Consider the following 17,726-nt stretch of genomic DNA (forward strand, 5'->3'; position numbering starts at 1 on the left):
ACCTCAAACACCCACACTTAACGAATGACAATGGCAAACTCCATACAAGCTATCACTTATTCTTATCTTCTAATAATTTTTTTTGAAATGCTACATTATCTCTGCACCCAGACAGTAATATTCCATCCTTTTTGATGTCACTAATTTTGTAAAGATCTAACACAAGCCTTATTTGTAATGGTCTTTCAATTTGTTTCTGGCAGAACGGTGTAGTGGAATGTCAGTCGGTGTTCTGTCCCCTAGTCCACTGCTCTCCTGACTCTCTGCCTGTGCATGTGGAGGACAAGTGCTGCAAGACTTGCAGACGTAAGTGGTAACCAACTCCTCCTCCTTCTCATCTCCCACCTCCTTCCACATACTGGCAGGAAATCAAGAAGGAGTCGCGCAGCAGGTAGCGCTGCTGTCTCACTGCTCTTTCTCGGTGGTTTTGGATCTGGGTTTGAAATCAACTCAGTCTGTGTGGTTTGCATGTTTTCTCCATATTCACATGGGTTTCATCCGACAGTCCAGAGACAAACACGGAAAGAGACGATGGTAAACCACTTCTGTACCTCCGCTACCATGAAAACCAAGCAAGTGGTCGTCAGGAGTAGACTTTGACTGTACGGCACTTACTCTAGTGAAGTAGTACAAATAAACTGTACTTGCCAAAGGATGCTGTTGCTGAAATTTACTGAAGAAACATTAAATACAGGTTGGTTTGCGTTCACTAAAGCTTTTAATAAGTAAATTCGCAACATCAAGGTAGAAGTTTTTTGGTTTTCTTCCTGTTTTCCCCCTCAATTCCCCATGGGTGACCTGTGTTCTCACTGTGTTCTCGTCCTCATGCGAATACATTATTTAATGCCTCACAATCCCGGAGCTTAATAGCTCCATTGCACTGCAAATTTGATTTATCTTATTGTACATACAGTGTGTATGTTGATGTGGTTGCATATATTTACTTTTATCCATTTAGCAGATGCTTTTTCCAGTGCAACGTAAAACTGGGTGAACAAAAGAGCTCTTCACCAGCAAACAGTTTTAGATACAGCCACACAATTGTTGATGCACTGTGAGTTTGTCCATTGTTGACTGCCACTGCTGGCGCACATTACACAAATAGCTGCAGATAGTATTGATAGGGAACGCAAAAGTGATTGTGACAGATGATATGATGCAAGTTTATAGAGTAGTTTGGTGATGAGGAGAGAAGTGAGTCTGAAAGAAATGTGATTTAAGACCGTTCTCGAATGGTCTCGAAAGGTATTCAACAGTTCAGTTTTTTAATGTTTTGCATTTCGAATGTTCATCCACTGCCATTGTGACTTCCATATTGCTTAAGACATGCATATTTATTTCATTACACTGTTCGACAATTAAGTGAAATTGTCTTTCTTGCAGCCAAATGCAACTTCATGGATAGAGTCTTCTCAGAGGGACAGCGCATTTTGACAAATTGCTGCCAGGAGTGCAAGGTGATGGTTTAGCTTTCATTATTCATTTTTATGAGTCTTTGGTAGGCCAGTCTTACAGTCCTATTCTTTCACTTGATATTTGTGAAGCCCAAGCAATCTGTGTAATCCCTTTGTAGTTATGATGGGTGATTTAGATGATTAACTGAGTGATTAGTAAAACACCATTTCTCGTAAGAATCTGTCTACACCAAGATGAAAACAGCGAGAGAAAATAAATCAGTATTTTGTTAAACGTAATTAGCAGAAGAGAACCTGTTTGACTTGCCTGCATATTAACTTATCTGCATATTTTGTAATTTTTTTTCTTCTTCCCATCAAGAATATTGCGGAAATTAACAGGCGATCCCTATACTGCATACAGATTAGTTTCTTGACAGTGATAAGAAGTTGTTGCAATTATTATGGTCAGTTTATAGAAAGTCTAGACTTGTCTTTATTATTCTGAAAAGCAAGATGACAAAAATATTACAGTAAAAATTTATGATTTTTTTTTTTGTTGTTGTCAGATTCCTTACATGAACTTTTGCCTTGATTTTGTTTTGGCTAAAGTTTAAAAATAAAAAAGTGTGTTTGTGTATGTACATATATTATATACTTTTTAAATTTTATATATATCTGTATATATACATATATATATATACATGTATGTATATATATAGATCACCTCAGCTATTCCACCCATAATCCATTTTTAAGTAAACTGTCACTACTTTTATTGCAGTAGAATTCATCAGAGGCCTTTGTGTTTTGGTCTTGTTTTGGTAGATGGTCTGTATATGTGAAGCTTTTTGTACTCTTACAGTAACTATCCATCAGACCTAACACGATGGCTGTTCATCCGTATATGGTGTTGATCTGCATAGGCATGAATTGGGGGTCATGGCCAGGTTACCTTTTCCCTCATGTGTGCAGTCATTTAAATGAAAAGCCTGCCTTTAAGAGTCTGGCCCTCCCTCCTATGTACATATAAATGATTGCAAATACAGGTATGTAAATGAGGCTTTGTCATTTGGCAAACAGCTTTGTAATATTGCCGTTTAATGTAATGTTGGATTCGCCTGTCTGTGTGTGTACGCCACAAATCCTGTTGTTAAATTAAAAGGCTGCTTTTATGGCAGATTTATGAAAACTGCATTGTTAAAGACTTTGTCAGTACGTCTGATGAAATTATTAAATGCCTGCAATAAAGAGGCATTTCAGTAATATGAGAAGAGTCTCTAGTCAAATCTTTGTATAGAGTTGTTTTATGTATGCACTAGTGCCTATAAGGCTGAGTGATTTACGCACGGCTCTCTGTCCCTGCAGAACGGACTAATGGTGAACGTGACAGAGAGCTGTCCAGACCTCAACTGTACTGTGAGCGAGCAGATTCTTCCAGAAAACAGATGCTGCAATGTCTGCAGAGGTAGGCTTCAAATGCTCCTGTGTCCCATCCCTTCTGTCAGGTGACAGAATTGTCAGTTTTAAGCTCATCATGCACCGTGCAGGTTTGTTTTTATCCTGTTATATGTAATTAGATTTTTTTGTTTATGTTACGGTAGAACACGGAATTCATTTTTCTGAGTAGGGGAACTTAAATGCTTTTAAGTATTTCAGGGCAGATTAAATTATCACAGTCTGTGAAGAGAATTCAGAATTTCTTCATTTTCAATTTAAACAGTGGAAAAAACAAGGTATGTTTTATTCTGGTACGCTATCATTAGTCATAGACAATACCCAAATAGCGAATGTATTTGTTCTTCTTCTTCTTCTTCTTATTATTATTATTATTATTATTATTATTATTATTATTTTTATTGTTAATTATTAATAAGAACAATAATAATAAAAAATAATAACAATAATAATAATAATAATAATAATAATAATAATAAAATTATTATTTAAAATAAGGGGGGGCGCGGTGGCGCAGTGGGTTGGACCAGGTCCTGCGAGTCCCGCTTGGGGTGCTTTGCGACGGACTGGCGTCCCGTCCTGGGTGTGTCCCCTCCCCTTCCAGCCTTACGCCCTGTGTTTCCAGGTTAGGCTCTGGCTCCCCGCAACCCCGTATGGGACAAGCAGTTCAGAAAATGTGTGTGTGTGTGTGTGTGTGTGTGTGTGTGTGTGTGTGTGTGTTATTTAAAATAATTTATTAATGAAGTCTTCTACAGTCACACTTCACTAGAACTTATGCTACAAACTATTGGCAGACCATTTGTCAGTGTCTCTTTAGCTGGACGTGAGGTTTTTAGCTGTTATAAGAATGAACACTTTTCCTCATCCCATCAAATCTGGTGATTTTTGAGGTACTTAGAACATGATTAAAGTTGTTGTCAGCGATTGTGGAGAATGGAGTGTGGATCAAGTAATTGGCCTCTCTAATCTTCCCCTGGACTGCTGAATTCATGGTCATCTCCTTATAAAAATTGTCCACCTCCCCGTGTTTCTTTTGTACTTTTCTAAGGCTGCTCATTGTCCAGTGCTATCTCCCTTCAGAATGGGTATTCCCTGTGAAATTAGTTATTACTGGCAAGTCATTAAATGTGCATATTCTCGGCTTTTGCTGAAAGTGAAATGTAGAGTGTGCGCAGAGGTCTCTGGGATATATGGCTTCACACGAACAGCAGGGTTCCTTTTTCTCTCTCCTGTGCTGTGTCTGAATTGAAGAAGATGCTTTTAAAAGACTTAAAAGCCCCCCCCCACATGTTCATATTCAGTCCTGAACTTCATCTCTTGATGATTGTGGCAAATAAAATTTAAATTTGCATAGACACGGGTATTATGGCATTCTCAGTAACAAGTGCGACTGCTACGAAATAAAATTAACTGTTACTCTTTGACCAATAAGATGAAGAGGCTGTGTGGGAAATTAATCTTATTTGAAGACATCAAGAAGACCCGTGTCTGCCGTACAGAGAGCTTCATCCTACGTAATGTGGTCTGTGTACTGTGTAACTGTGTACAATTTTGTTTTTGTTTTTTGTATACCTCAGATGCTGCTTTTGTACTAAATATTGAAAAATTGTATGACTAACCTTTAGTACTCATGAACTGAACTTTCAGTGACCTTGCATGCGGTTAAGTGCCAGTGTCAGAACTGCTTAAATCCCTCTTTCCTTTTCTATTTTAGGTTATGACTTCTGTGCTGAGGGATTTTATTGTGGCGAAAACTCTGTATGCAGAAGCCAGAATACTAAAGCGGTCTGTGAGTGCAAGAGCGGCTATGTGTTGGCCCAAGGAGACTCCACACACTGTGAAGGTAGGAAGTGCGACTATACCCCCAGCACTTGTGCTTTTAGAACTTCTTGCAGACATGTAAAACAACAGCTGTGTGAATTTAAAGGGAGTCAATTATGTCATTAGAGGATCCTGCTAAGTGTCTCTACATCCTGTGCCTTACTTCTAGCTCTGAGGCTCTTTATGATTATTGCCTTGTGCTGTCTGGGACAATACTTTGGTTTTCTCCATCAAACCAGTAATTATTTGTAGTTTTTTTTATTGGTGGTATAATAATAATAATAACAACAACAACAATAATAAGAATAATAATAAGAATAATAATAATTCAATATTATACAGTAGGGGGCACAGTGGCGCAGCAGGTTTGGCCGGGACCTGCTCTGTGGTGGGTCTGGGGTTCGAGTCCTGCTTGGGGTGCCTTGTGACGGATTGGCGTCCCTTCCTGGGTGCGTCCCCTCTCCCTCCAGCCTTACGCCCTGTCTTGCCGGGTTAGGCTCCGGCTTGCCGCAATCCTGCTTGGGACAAGTGGTTTCAGTCAGTCTGTGTGTGTGTGTGTGTGTGTGTGTGTGTCTATTATACAGTAGTTTTATACTTAATTTATTTGTGGCAATATCACACTTACAAAAGTTATTTACAATAACTGACCTGGATATACGTCAGTATATCACTGATGCTATTCAGCTAAGTAGTATTATAGTAATAGCTGGGCTTCAAGCATGACACAGCAGTCCTTAGATTTCAAACTTATTTCAGAAAGATTGTCTGCAACCAGTGCACACTCTGTCATGTTGGATCAGTGCTCTAGGTCAGGAATGGTCTGTGTTTATGTAAGTCAGAGTAAAGTATAGAGCTCTAGTTCACCTCTTAATTCATTTTGGTTCAAACCTTATTAATCTGTAGCATTCTTTGAGAGCTGAAACCATTTTTTTCAGTCAGGTTAAACTAAATTTGTGACAATCATTGAATAACAAGCCTATTGGTAATTTTTTTATTTTTTTATTTTTATTTTTTATTTTTTTTTAACTTTTGGTCCTGAAGTTGACCCTACTTCAAACAACTGATTGCATAGCGGTTTGATCTGCCACCTTTGGCTCCCAAGGTTGCTGGTTCAAATCTTGCCTACTGCTGTAGTTTCCTTGAGCAAGGTACTTATCCTAATTTGCCCCAGTAAAATTTCCCAGCTGTTCTAATGGTAAAGAGGTATAGATAGCTTAATGCTGTAAGCCTCTTCGGAGACAAGTGTCTGATACATGTAAATGCTTATGGCTCTCTGAGTTATTGGAATTTTAACACAAATATTGCAGTATCTTGATTGTCACAGAGTGCTAGGTAATTTCCCAATTCTGAGAAATTTTTATGATTGTTTGTTTTACTTTTGTTTGTTTTTGTTTAAAGAAAATTAACTTGTCCTTATCTCAACATATTAACACTTACATTAGATATGTTCAATATCTCATTGTGACCTGAAATATCTATGAAGTTTATATGATTGTACTTTAAATAATTAATCTATGCCATCATCAAAGAGCACGTTTAATAATGTGCTTTCTCATTACTCAAGCATCTTTGAACAAATCTTACATTCTCTATAGTTTAATAACCTATGTTTTAGAGAAATTGTCTCATAAATTTGTCATAAGAAGATGTCTGTTTGATTACATGACTGCAAAGCTGTGTATATTTAAAGTATTTGGTTAAAAAGTAGTTATGTTTTCCAACTAAATATGCAAGGGTTCCGAAACAAGAGTATAAATGCCCAAATGGCGTGAAAAACCCAAAATATAAGACATACAAAGTGAAATTACATTTTACAGCTAAATGCATTGTAATTCATTAACGTAAACATCAGTGTTTATTTTGTAAGTGCTACACTGAATATACACAGTTCAATTTGTATTTAATGATATCATGCAATTCAGATTTTGTGTGTTACTTCTTCTCACTCGTATGGTTTGGCAGCACTTTACTACTAAAATGGAACATTTTAGCAGATTAGCACTGTTGGAGGGACCAGTGCAGCAGTAATGAATGAGCTAGAAACTCTATTGGTACATCTTTTGCATGTTTACCAGTGCTATTAAAGAATCAGAGTTTATATTTTCTCATGAATTTTTATAGTGTAGAGTGGACCCTTTCACAAGTGACACTGAAGAAGCAGTATTTTACTGGCCATAAGCACATGGCCAACTGCCACTGTATAAGGCAACATTCATTTTCATAAAAATCCACTTAGTCAGCCTAACATTGCTTAGCAAGCAGGCAAGCAGCGATAAATAAGATGTAAAATTTTGGATTTCTTCATGGCAGAAAAGCTTGATTTTCCTGACTATGTTTTATTTTCATAATATATGGGATAGGATTCAGAAAGATGACATTAAAACATAGAAATATTATGGCTAATTTTATTTTAGCATGTCAGGTGCCAAAAATGAAGCAGTAAATTGTAGCATCAGTTGTTGTTACCAATTATTGCTGTGCTGTTCTGTAAATGGCAGAAGTCTTAATTTTGTTGAAACATGTCCTTGCCATTGAAAAAAGTTCATTGTACTGAATTCTATTCCACACACTGGTGAATTTCAGTAAGAAGCTGCATGGTATTTGAGAAGTATGTATGTTTCCCCTTTTTTCTCTCAGGGCAGGCTGTTTTATTCTGTTTATCTATTTAATGTTTTTCCTTCTCTAGTTAAAACATACAGGTTTGAATTAACTCGTTTTGTTGATGGAACAGTGTTAAATTATTAAAACTGATTCTCGTCGTCATTTTCTGCAGGTTCATCTGCGCATTGCTTAACATACATGATCATGTTTTTTTTTTTTTTTTTACTGGACCTGGATTTCTACACTGCAAGTTCAAGTGGGTTTTTATTTTATTTTATTGTCATTCCTTTATATAGCTTATATACAGTGGAAGAAAATGTCGTTTCTCCGGGACCATGGTCTGTATTTCAGTTGCATGCACTGTATTTCAGTTTCCCATTTATGCAGCTATATATTTGCATCTGTTTCCGTAGTTAAAGTATTGAAACAGAAGTGAGTGAAAAAAGAGCTGTATAGTGGTTATAGGTGCCAACTTGCAGTCAGAGAAATAAGGTTTAATCCCCCCACCCTGCCGTTGTTGGCATTTTTCCTAAATTGTTGTGATTAAACTTACCCAGCTGTATAAGTGGGCAAATCATTGTGAGTTCCTTTGGAGAAAAGTGTCAGCTAAATGCATAAATGTACAAGTGTGAGAGTAAGGACCTGCAACAAGGTAAACCGTGCAAACTTTGGCTAAGAAAGGAAGTCCTTAATTATTTATCTGAAATATATTAATACCTGGATGAGGTTCTGAAGAATTTTAGAATGCTGACCAACTGAAGTATTGATAGGTTGTATATGCTCTCAACTTGGGAAAACATTGCATAATAATCTAAAACTACAGTTTTGGTTTCTTGGCCTGAAGTTAAACACATGAATAAAGTTCTACTGGGATTTGAACCTGCAACCTTATGTATACAGATTTAGATGTGTTCTTTGATTAAATATTAACAAAAAATCCATTGAACTTCCACACACATCTGTAAATGTCAGAGGCAGAGTTGTTAATGAGCTCAAGCTCCCAGAGTGTTTGCTCACTGTAAGAGCCAGGGCAACCATGTTGGGTACTGTATTTGTTTACAGCTTTTTGCATTTCTAAGCTTGGGTTCACCTCAGAGATAGAAGGGTAAAATTGATCCTTACCAGCAGTTAGTCTATCATGTAAGAGCAGTCAACCCTTTTACCCTGAGGCTGATCCCAGGTCGTTGTGCCATTGCAGCAGCTTGTGGCATGCTTGATTGGTTGTGGCAAGTTAAGTATGAGGTGTGCAAGTTAAAAGCCCCTCCAAGAAGGTGCAGACTAAGCCCCACTGACAGCTGGAACAGGTGTATTAAGATTGCCAGCTCACCCCTTGGCCCCAGCCTTCTTGTACCCATCCTATCACATTACAATATAGATTGATGAAGAGGGTGGACTATTCTTTTTCTTTTGGAAAATTTCTTCTCCTGTCCCCAGACAGCATTTTACAGCAGTAACAAGCACTGCAAAATCATTAAGCACGCTATGTTCCGCAGGCTACTTTGTGGTTTTAAACCCAAGCGCATTGGCACTGCGGCGCTGAGGATTACATGACACATCAGCTGAGGGATTCGCATTCAAATAGAGCAACATGTTCCCAAAACCGGGGTAATCTAAAGTTAGATATACAGGGCAGCTCACTTGGCAGGGATGCTTTCCTCCAGGTGCTCACATATGGTGCTTCTCTTTAGCCTCATTGGCCGATACTCCTGGATAATGCATGCGGACATTAAGAGGTGCTTCATGGTCTGTTATAAAGCAATTGTGGTTGTTCTTTATTGAGTTTTCTGTGACACGCAAGCTCTGCACCCACGCAATGTTGAGATGCAAATTGAGCTTGTTGGGAAATCAGTTCTTTACAACTGTAATGTTTGTCTGTGGAGAATGTAGTTTGAATCTCGAGGTGCATGCATTGTATTTTGCTGTGAATCTGATTTGTCTGTGTAGGGAAGCCAAATTGGAGAGCTCCGGTGGGCCTGTAATGTGGTCATAAAATGTAGTGTTGTGATTTATTTATTCATACATCTGAAAAGCTAGAAACTTTTTTTTTTTTTTTTTTTTTTTTACTGTTATTTCATTATAGATTTTCTTTTCTCTCTTATTGACTTACGACAGATAACCTGCATTTTATTAGCTACGGTTTTGACAATCGTTCTGGATATGTCTGACCCAAATGTAGATTAAATCGCAGTTCACTGCTGCAAAGAGCAAGATCGGTTGTTTGGCTAAATCAGTCTGCCTTTGTGGATCAGGCGGCAAGCAAAGGAATTACCTGTGGCCTTGCAGAGAAGTTTAAGAGCCTTCTCCGTCCTCCCTTCTGTTTGATGGAGGAACCCCCCTTCCTGCATTTCAGTGTAATGGATGGACAGACACTTCTGTCTGTAGATATACTGGGAATATCTCCTGCTGACACCCTTCTCCCTCAGCTTGATACACACGTCTTTTACAGTGTTAATTAAAACTGCATTTGGATTGCTATCAGCTGCTATGTGCATTTAAGTAGTACGTTTAGCCAGAAATCTTCTTGCAGTTGAGAAAATCAATATGACTTTTTCTTACTCTGTAGTTTGATTTCTCTCCCCACTTGTAATTGAACTTGAATAAATATAGTTACTTAAGTCCTTAACAAAGCTATTGTTTTATTGTAAAAGACTGTGGAATTCACACTTGCCTGGCAGCTTTGCCAATTTCAAGTTAACTCCCTCAAGTAATTCACATGAGGTTTTGTAGGATTAATTTGCAGTCAGTGTGGCTCTTGCAAACACAGCAGAAGATTAGCAATGCCTGTTTTTCTGAACTTCCCAAGTTCTCACAATGCCTCCTGCTGTTCCTGCTTTTGCTCATCTCAGTCAGACCTACTTAGTCTTGTCTATCGATAGAGATGCCTAGATGTCATCTTATTAATTTTTATTTAAAATTTGACAATAACAAAATTTATTAATTTTGGTTTGCTTTTTTCCTGTCCTGTGTACCTTTTTAATATATATTTTTTTTTTCTTTTTTAAATGTTTAAGAAAGATCAATAATATTGTCTAGGCAGTTTATCGTAAGCTTTACATTTACATTTGATTTACTTTTACACATTTAGCGAACATACAACTAAAGAGCAAACGAAACCACATTTCACCCGCAGAAAAGATGTAGATGCAAACACAGATACAGATGAGATGTGATTGTTTTTAATTATACCAATGCAAAGAAACACCCTCACACCCTTTGTTTTATCACTGCGCTCTAGTCTTTTAGCATAGCATAATTATCTAGCTTGATTATTTTATTCCCCAGGAAATCGAAAAATACATGTAATTTTCTTATGTCTCATTCTCTTTGTGCCACACATATCCCAGAAGTTAGATTGTGTATGTGTCCTCGTCCTCGGCTGATTGCTTTTCTTGAAAGATAGTTTCATCTTTTTGGAAAATTAATTCTTTTAGTTAATTCTTCAATGTAGACTTTTTAAATACAGTTGTATATGCATATTCCTAAGGGGGATCTTCCCCCATTCAATAACTTTCTATTTGTAGTGACCAGCTGTGTGATAATGAAAAATAAAACTCAGGCAATATTAATTAAAATGTTACTTGATTTAAGAAATAATTAGAAACGTGGGAAAATATATTGGGTGATTTCAAAAACCAGAACTATTCCAGACAAAAATATTTGTGGTACACTGCTTTTTGCTGAATGTCTGGTTTTGCAGCAGTATAGGAATGCTCATTCTAAGCCCCTAGCAGATGGACCAAGCATATGTGTTGTATCCCCTAGTGTCTACAACAGGGCCACATGAGCCGGTGGTGGCTCGTACCACAGTGAGACTGGTTGTCCCTACTGGGTCTGTGTGTGACTCCACTTCTGGCTTCATAAACAGCAATTGGTGACAGGGACCCAGGCAGTGCGCTGCCAAAGAAAGCTGCTCTCAAAGATAAGGCACACGGGTTCTGATGAGCCCCTGTGCCAACACATTCAAATGCTAATATGTGAAACCTTCTGTAGGTTTGTACTTGTAGGTTGACAAAAGAGTAGAGTGGAAAAAATTCCACCCTCAAAATCAACATCCTGTGATCAGATTGTAGTTGGGCATGATGGAAAGAAAATTCATTTAATTTCTTTCTGCTTACTGTACCAACTCACCCTATCGCTTTGAAATACATTTTCCATGCTTCATAGCTTTATATGTTAAAATTACCCTGCTGTATCACACAGGAACATGCTTATTACCTTTTACAGTATTAGTCTGTCTGTTCTTTTGGAGTAGGCGATTAGACGAAAATAAATTTTTACCTTTAGGGTTTGTATCTGTCAAAACTTGTGTGTACTTGATGTCAGTCTCTAGCCCAAGGTAGGCAGCAGGATTTTGAGTTCATCCTCAGGTGTGGTAAATGAAGCATGCAAGAAAAGCACCTGAATTCCCATAGGCAGGAGATAGCAGATAGCCTGGTGTTTTGGGCCATCACTTCATGCTCTTGTGATTCGTAGTCTGAATCCTCTGCATGCTGTAGCACCATGGATAACATTTTTACCCTTAACTGATACCGGCTGTATAAACGGGTAAATCACTCTCTCACACTAGCAATAAGTGCTTATTCTAATGCAGGGTCGCAGCGGTCCAGATCCAATCCAGAAGGGTACACCATGGATTTAAATCCAGTCCATTCCAGGGTAGCCACACACTCCCATTCTCTCACTGATAAGATGGGTAATTTAATCACAATCCACTTGACACCCATGATTTCGGATTGTCAGAGGAAACTCAGGTAAATGTGATGAGGACATGTAAATTGTATAGGAGTGTGAACCCTATGTTTGGTTGCACAGCATATTCGCTGCAAGGCACTAGCACTACTTTCTGTGCCACTCTGCCACCCAAATACAGGTGGTCCCCGATTTACGATGGTTTCACTGGCAATAGATATTTAGTAGAAACTGTACTTCAGATTTTGAATTTAGATTTTTTCCCAGGCAAGTGGTACACAGAGTGATACTCTCTTGCGATTCTGGGCAGCTGCAGCGATCCACATCTCCCGGTCTGTCACACAGAGGTGTGTATTCAATGCATTTTCCACTTATGATATTTTTGACTTATGATGGGTTTCGGGAAATGTAACCCCATCGTCAATTGGGGACCACCTGTAAATTGTTGTAAAGTCGATTAAAGTTGTAGTTTTATCATTTTAAAACTGACCATCGTAATTTACCTTGGACAAAGCCATTATGCTTTTGAAAATACTTGCCTTCATTAAAAAGAAAACAAAATTTACTTGACTGGCTTTGTTGAAGTACTGTTTTCAATATTGCATGTAAAACATATGAATTAAACATTTTCACTTACCCAAACATATCAATGTGAAACCTAGCATTTTTCCATCTAAGAGTTCAAGATTTGGGGGGGTGTAGTGGGGCAGTGGGTTTGGCCGAGCCCTGCTTTCTGGCAGGTCGCAGGTTTGAGTCCCGCTTAGGGTGCCTTGTGACAGACTGGCATCCTGTCCTGGGTGTGTCCCCAATGTGTTTGTGAGTTCAAAATTTGGATTAATATTTGAACTCAGTCAGCCAAAATCAAACCAAAAATCTACAATAATTTCTATATTGATTTCCTTATGAGAATACACATACATTTCACTTTGTTTTAGCAAGCTTTAGATTTTGGATGTGCTTTTCACACTCAACAGTATGAATTTTGCCTCAGTTCTGTGAGAAGCCTGCTTCTTCAGTGTACATTGACAGAAGAAGCATAAGTATTTTTAGTTGTGCTTATTTTTGTCAATATGCCCTGAATAACTTATTTTATGTAAAACATATTGTGATAGGGTTATGTGAAACTGCATGTTCTGTATTCAAACAGCTATGTATTTCCTGTCTTTATTAGTTATGGGTCGTGAGTTATGGTCACCACAATGAGTACTGGATATTACAACAATTTTATCTCTAAAGCTTCTTCACCACATTGTTCAGGTGGGTCAATAATAAAAGAATTTTTTTAAAAAACCAGCTGGCTGCACTCTGACTATTTGGAAAGATGTAAATGGCCTAATACGCCTTGATTTCTGGAAAACAAAGCTACGAGTGTCATATATTGGTTGGACTAGTCAGTATTTATCCCTCTCTATAGAAAGAGTAAACCATCCTTAAAATGTCTTTATTTGCCAACCCAGTAATTTGTTTGCTTTAATACCAGGTTCAAGGCATCTTCATCTCAGCTTTTTGAGAGCATGTTTTATCATCTCTTGTTTTTCATACAAACAAAAGAGAGATGTCTTTTCCTTTCATTAATTTGCCGTGTGATCAATTTGAGCTATTCATTGTTATTTCTATTTATTTATAACATGAACATTTAAAACTTTCAGAAGACTTATTGTAATCATACATGAAGGTCAGATGACTGTATTGCATCTTAATTGAGAAGGTATAGGATCCCTTGATAAATTGAGGTTTGGTATAACATCAGGGCCAGTGCCTGTCCTGGCAGCTTTCCAACTCATTTCTGGAATGTTCCCAAGCATGTTCATTTCACAGGTGGTTTCAGGAAATACTCATCTTACTGTTCTGTCTCATTAGCAGGGTGAAATGTGTTATGTAGCGTGGCATATTTGCCCTTATTTACTTTTAAATTGCAATAACACAGGTCCATTTGAACTTGACTCTTTTATAATGTTACATGAATTTTGGTAATTATTATTCTGAAATTTTAGCATAGCAAAATATCACAGTGGAAAATTTATTGCATCCTTGTGAATTTTTGTTTTCTGAATGTTTGGTATTGTTTTTCCAACTCTCCCCTGGGTGACTGCTGGTTCAAAATCCATTGCCTCCACAATAGTTTCCACAATTGGTACACTGTCATTTGCATAACTACAGAATACATTTTGTCAAAATAACCTTTTCCGTGTTGCCGCTGAAGTTGTCAGCTAATATTTTATTCAGTTCAGAAACGCAGAGGCATGCATTCTCTTATTTTTGCTGCTGAAATTGTAAGTATTACATAGAAATACGATGCAGAAGCTTTTTGAAAACAATGTATTTTAAACATTTTACAGTTGCCTCTGTGATAAATGTTCCAGCCTTCTCTGGCGGATGCTGGTATTTGGAAGGGGTTTCTCTCTGCACCATAACTGCCTCATTTTGAGACTGGATGAAAGAGAGCTTGCAGTTGTTGATGGGCGAAAATACACTTTAGTGTAACCTTGAAAATCCTTTGCCATTTTCAGTTCCTCTTGTTTTATATAGAGCTACCAATTTTCCGTGCACATGGTGGAATTTCAAGCTGCTTGGGAATTTCTTGGCTCCAAGTCAGTTCTCTCCAGCGTGCTGGAGCAAACACACATTGATTTTTACTGGGTTTACATGATCAAAGCTGTGTGCAGAATGCTGTCATCATCCATAATTTAGATTTTTTTCATTGCTCACTTTTACTGCAGTAATTCATTGGAGGAAAAGCATCTCATTGTCATGGATAGGGTAGCTGTTCTGAAGGACGTTGTGGTTTTCTATTGCACCATTGTACTGGTTTTGTAATGCAACATCATGATGTTTACACCAACAAGGTGTTTTGCACAAATGTGCATTTTACTTTGCTGAAACTTTCAGAGTGCTGCACAGTTTATTTTTAAAATCATAAACCTTTTAAAATGTCAGAATTTTCCTGTACTATGACTACAATATTTATGCATGCATTTATGTACATGCTAATGCTTCCTGTAGGGGTTTCATCTACATTTGCAAAGAGGTGCAAATGCTTGAAATCTGGCCAGGTTTCTAAAGTGACAAGCCTTTGACTGATTTGAATGCATGAGATATATTGATTGTAAAATTATGTCTGTCATATACATCAGTGGCTCTAAAAGCTACGTCGGATAACATGAGTGTTTAGTGCATTTCACTGGGTTATTTTCTGTGTCATTAAATATATTGCCAGTGTTCTGTAGGTGTTGCACAAATGAAAAATGTGTTTGCTAAGCATTGCCAGGTAAATGGTGGTTTCAAACAAAGTGTGCTTTTGTAATCTTGGACCCATATCTATAGTTCTGTGTCTATTGTTGAATGCACTTTTGTTTACCCTGAATGCTACAATGCTTTGGAGAAAAGCATGTGACAAATCAATAAATGTAAATGTTATATATTATTATATCTCTCTAAGACCTGTATGGCTTTACAGTAACCTTATATTTACATTTACATGTAGGAGAAGAGAGACATAGCTGCAGACATGTGATTCTTAAGAATAGTTATTTTCTTTCACCATATGCACCAATATTGATCGCACGAGTAGTTGCATAAAACTTTTAGAATATCAGCAATTCCTGATCACCTTCCTAGTAATTTTTTTTTTTTTTGAGATACACATAAACATTTACGTGACATTACAGGAGTAGCTGCGTAAAGGACTGATCAGGGTATGATCTTAACGTTATAGTGCACGACCATCAGAACATTTATACCTTACATGAACTTAAGAGATCATGGGTGAAGTGAGTCTGGAAGAGGTGAATTTTAAGACCCATTTTAAATGTGGACAAAGATTCAGCAGTTCTGAGTGAGAGGGGGAAGGTCGTTCCACCACAACGGAGCTAGAACCGAGAACCTCCGTGCTTTACCTTTTGCGCGTGGGACCACCAAACAGGCAGATGTGGAAGAGTGTAGCAGTCTGGTTGGGGTGTAGTGGATGATCAAGTCTTGTAGATAGCTGTGAGCAGTTCTATTAATGCATTTGTAGGTCATCACCAGAGTCTTAAATTTGATCTGCGCAGCTATGGGAAGCGAGTGCAGAGAAACGAGTAGAGGAGATACATGGCAGCCCTTCGGCAAGTCAAACGCATCTCGGGCGGTAGCGTTCTCTATCAACTGTAGAGGTGTGATGGCAGTAGCGGGAAGGCCAGACAGGAGAGAGTTGCAGCAGTCTAGATGGGATGTCACCATGGCCTGCACGACAGGTAGCTGTGCAGAGTCTGTTGTGAGGTAAAGACCGATCCTGCAGATCTTACGATGTGCACTGTGTTCTCCAGATGGTCCGCTGTTTTTTTTTTTTTAAAAAAACTTCTGTTCTACACATCCTTCAGCCATGACTTAGAGCAATTATGTAAGGGAAGGTTCTGAAGGATGAGCAGAATGTAGTTTGATTCATTTAAGCTTGTTAGAAATGTCGTTGTCTATTATGGACCACTGAACAAACGTTTTGAAATGACCACGTACCCTTCTTTGCTGCATAATATGACCTACTGTATCTCTTAGAAAAATTAATGATAATCTTTTCTCAATAAATCTGAAACTTTACCTAAGGCTAGTGTTGTAATGAAAAATGCTCACTTACATGAGGCTTAATTTTTTTCAAGTGAAATATAAAGAAAATATTTATTTGATAACTTTCTCATAATAATTTGTAATTTCCTGTCAACACTGCGCAATGTTTGACAAGTAAGAAAGCACTAAATACAAACAACCTTAGAAAAGCTGCCATACCTGTGGATTTATAATAGAAGCAATTACGTTTGTTTATTTTCGTTATTATATACTTGCATTCAAAGCATTTTATGTAACATTGTCTTTTTTCAAAACCCATTTATGTAGTTGTGTTTTTACTGAAGTAATTTGGGTTAAGTACTTTGCTTAGGGGTACAGCAGCAGTTTGCTAAATGTAAAGCTGTCTTACTGAATGCAGTTAAGAGAGCAGCTGTAAAGAAGGCAAAGCCTCCCAGTGAAATGATTCGATTAAAATCCGTGAGTCCTTCGGTATCATTTTTTTTTGTTTGGCTCCATGACATGCGAGCAGACAGGATAGGTCTAAAGGATGTGCGGCGTAGTTTGTTTAGAAGCTGTTAAGAATGGACAGGGGAAATGTGTGAAGGATCTCATATGGGGAGGTGTGTGGGCAGCAGCACAGGAGTGCCGGTATGCAGCAAGCAGCAGGCTCCTATCTACTCAGCCGCCCTCTTGCTCAGCGTGTGGCCGGCAAAACAATAAAAAGATGTATGCCATTCTCTTTAAGTGACTGCCCATAAAGAAAGTGCAGTAGTTTCTGGTTCCTTGAGAGTTTATTGACAGCCCTGCTGAGATGGTGTGTAAAATATGCTGCTGACATGAAGGCCTGAAAGCCTTCGCTTTTGTCATTCTCATAGACTTCAGGATTGTCACAGTGAGCTCACCGAAGGAGGGGACAGCTTCACCATTAAATTAATAACCCGTACAGATGAAGCAGAGGGCCTGTTGATCTACTCTGATTCATGAAGGACAATTACAAAATTACACAAAAGGTATTTTTCCAGAACTTATTTGACCTTTCATCCTTTTTCAACGGATTTCGCGTCCACGTAATTAGTTTAAAAACGTGAGGGACAATAATGGTTTCGTTATTTCAGTAACAACAAATCTCTTTCTGCTTTCAAGACTTTTGTTTGTGGGGTTTTGGGTGAATTCCTGCAGGGTGCCAGTTTGTTTTACTCTGAAAGGTGAAATAAGTAGTGTGAA

The 17,726-nt window shown here is 38.0% G+C and overlaps 1 protein-coding gene across 1 annotated transcript in view; it reads left to right on the plus strand.

Moving 5' to 3' along the window:
• The window catches only part of LOC108941178 (protein kinase C-binding protein NELL1-like), a 137,895-nt gene that overhangs the window by 46,129 nt on the left and 74,040 nt on the right, over nucleotides 1-17,726 (plus strand). The window contains exons 9-12 of the mRNA XM_018763807.2: nucleotides 204-306; nucleotides 1,384-1,457; nucleotides 2,763-2,862; nucleotides 4,567-4,695. Coding sequence (XP_018619323.1) covers nucleotides 204-306; nucleotides 1,384-1,457; nucleotides 2,763-2,862; nucleotides 4,567-4,695 — 406 coding nt within the window. The remainder of the gene's footprint in view (nucleotides 1-203; nucleotides 307-1,383; nucleotides 1,458-2,762; nucleotides 2,863-4,566; nucleotides 4,696-17,726) is intronic.

Source organism: Scleropages formosus, chromosome 11 (assembly GCF_900964775.1).
Source record: "Scleropages formosus chromosome 11, fSclFor1.1, whole genome shotgun sequence".
NCBI lineage: Eukaryota > Metazoa > Chordata > Actinopteri > Osteoglossiformes > Osteoglossidae > Scleropages > Scleropages formosus.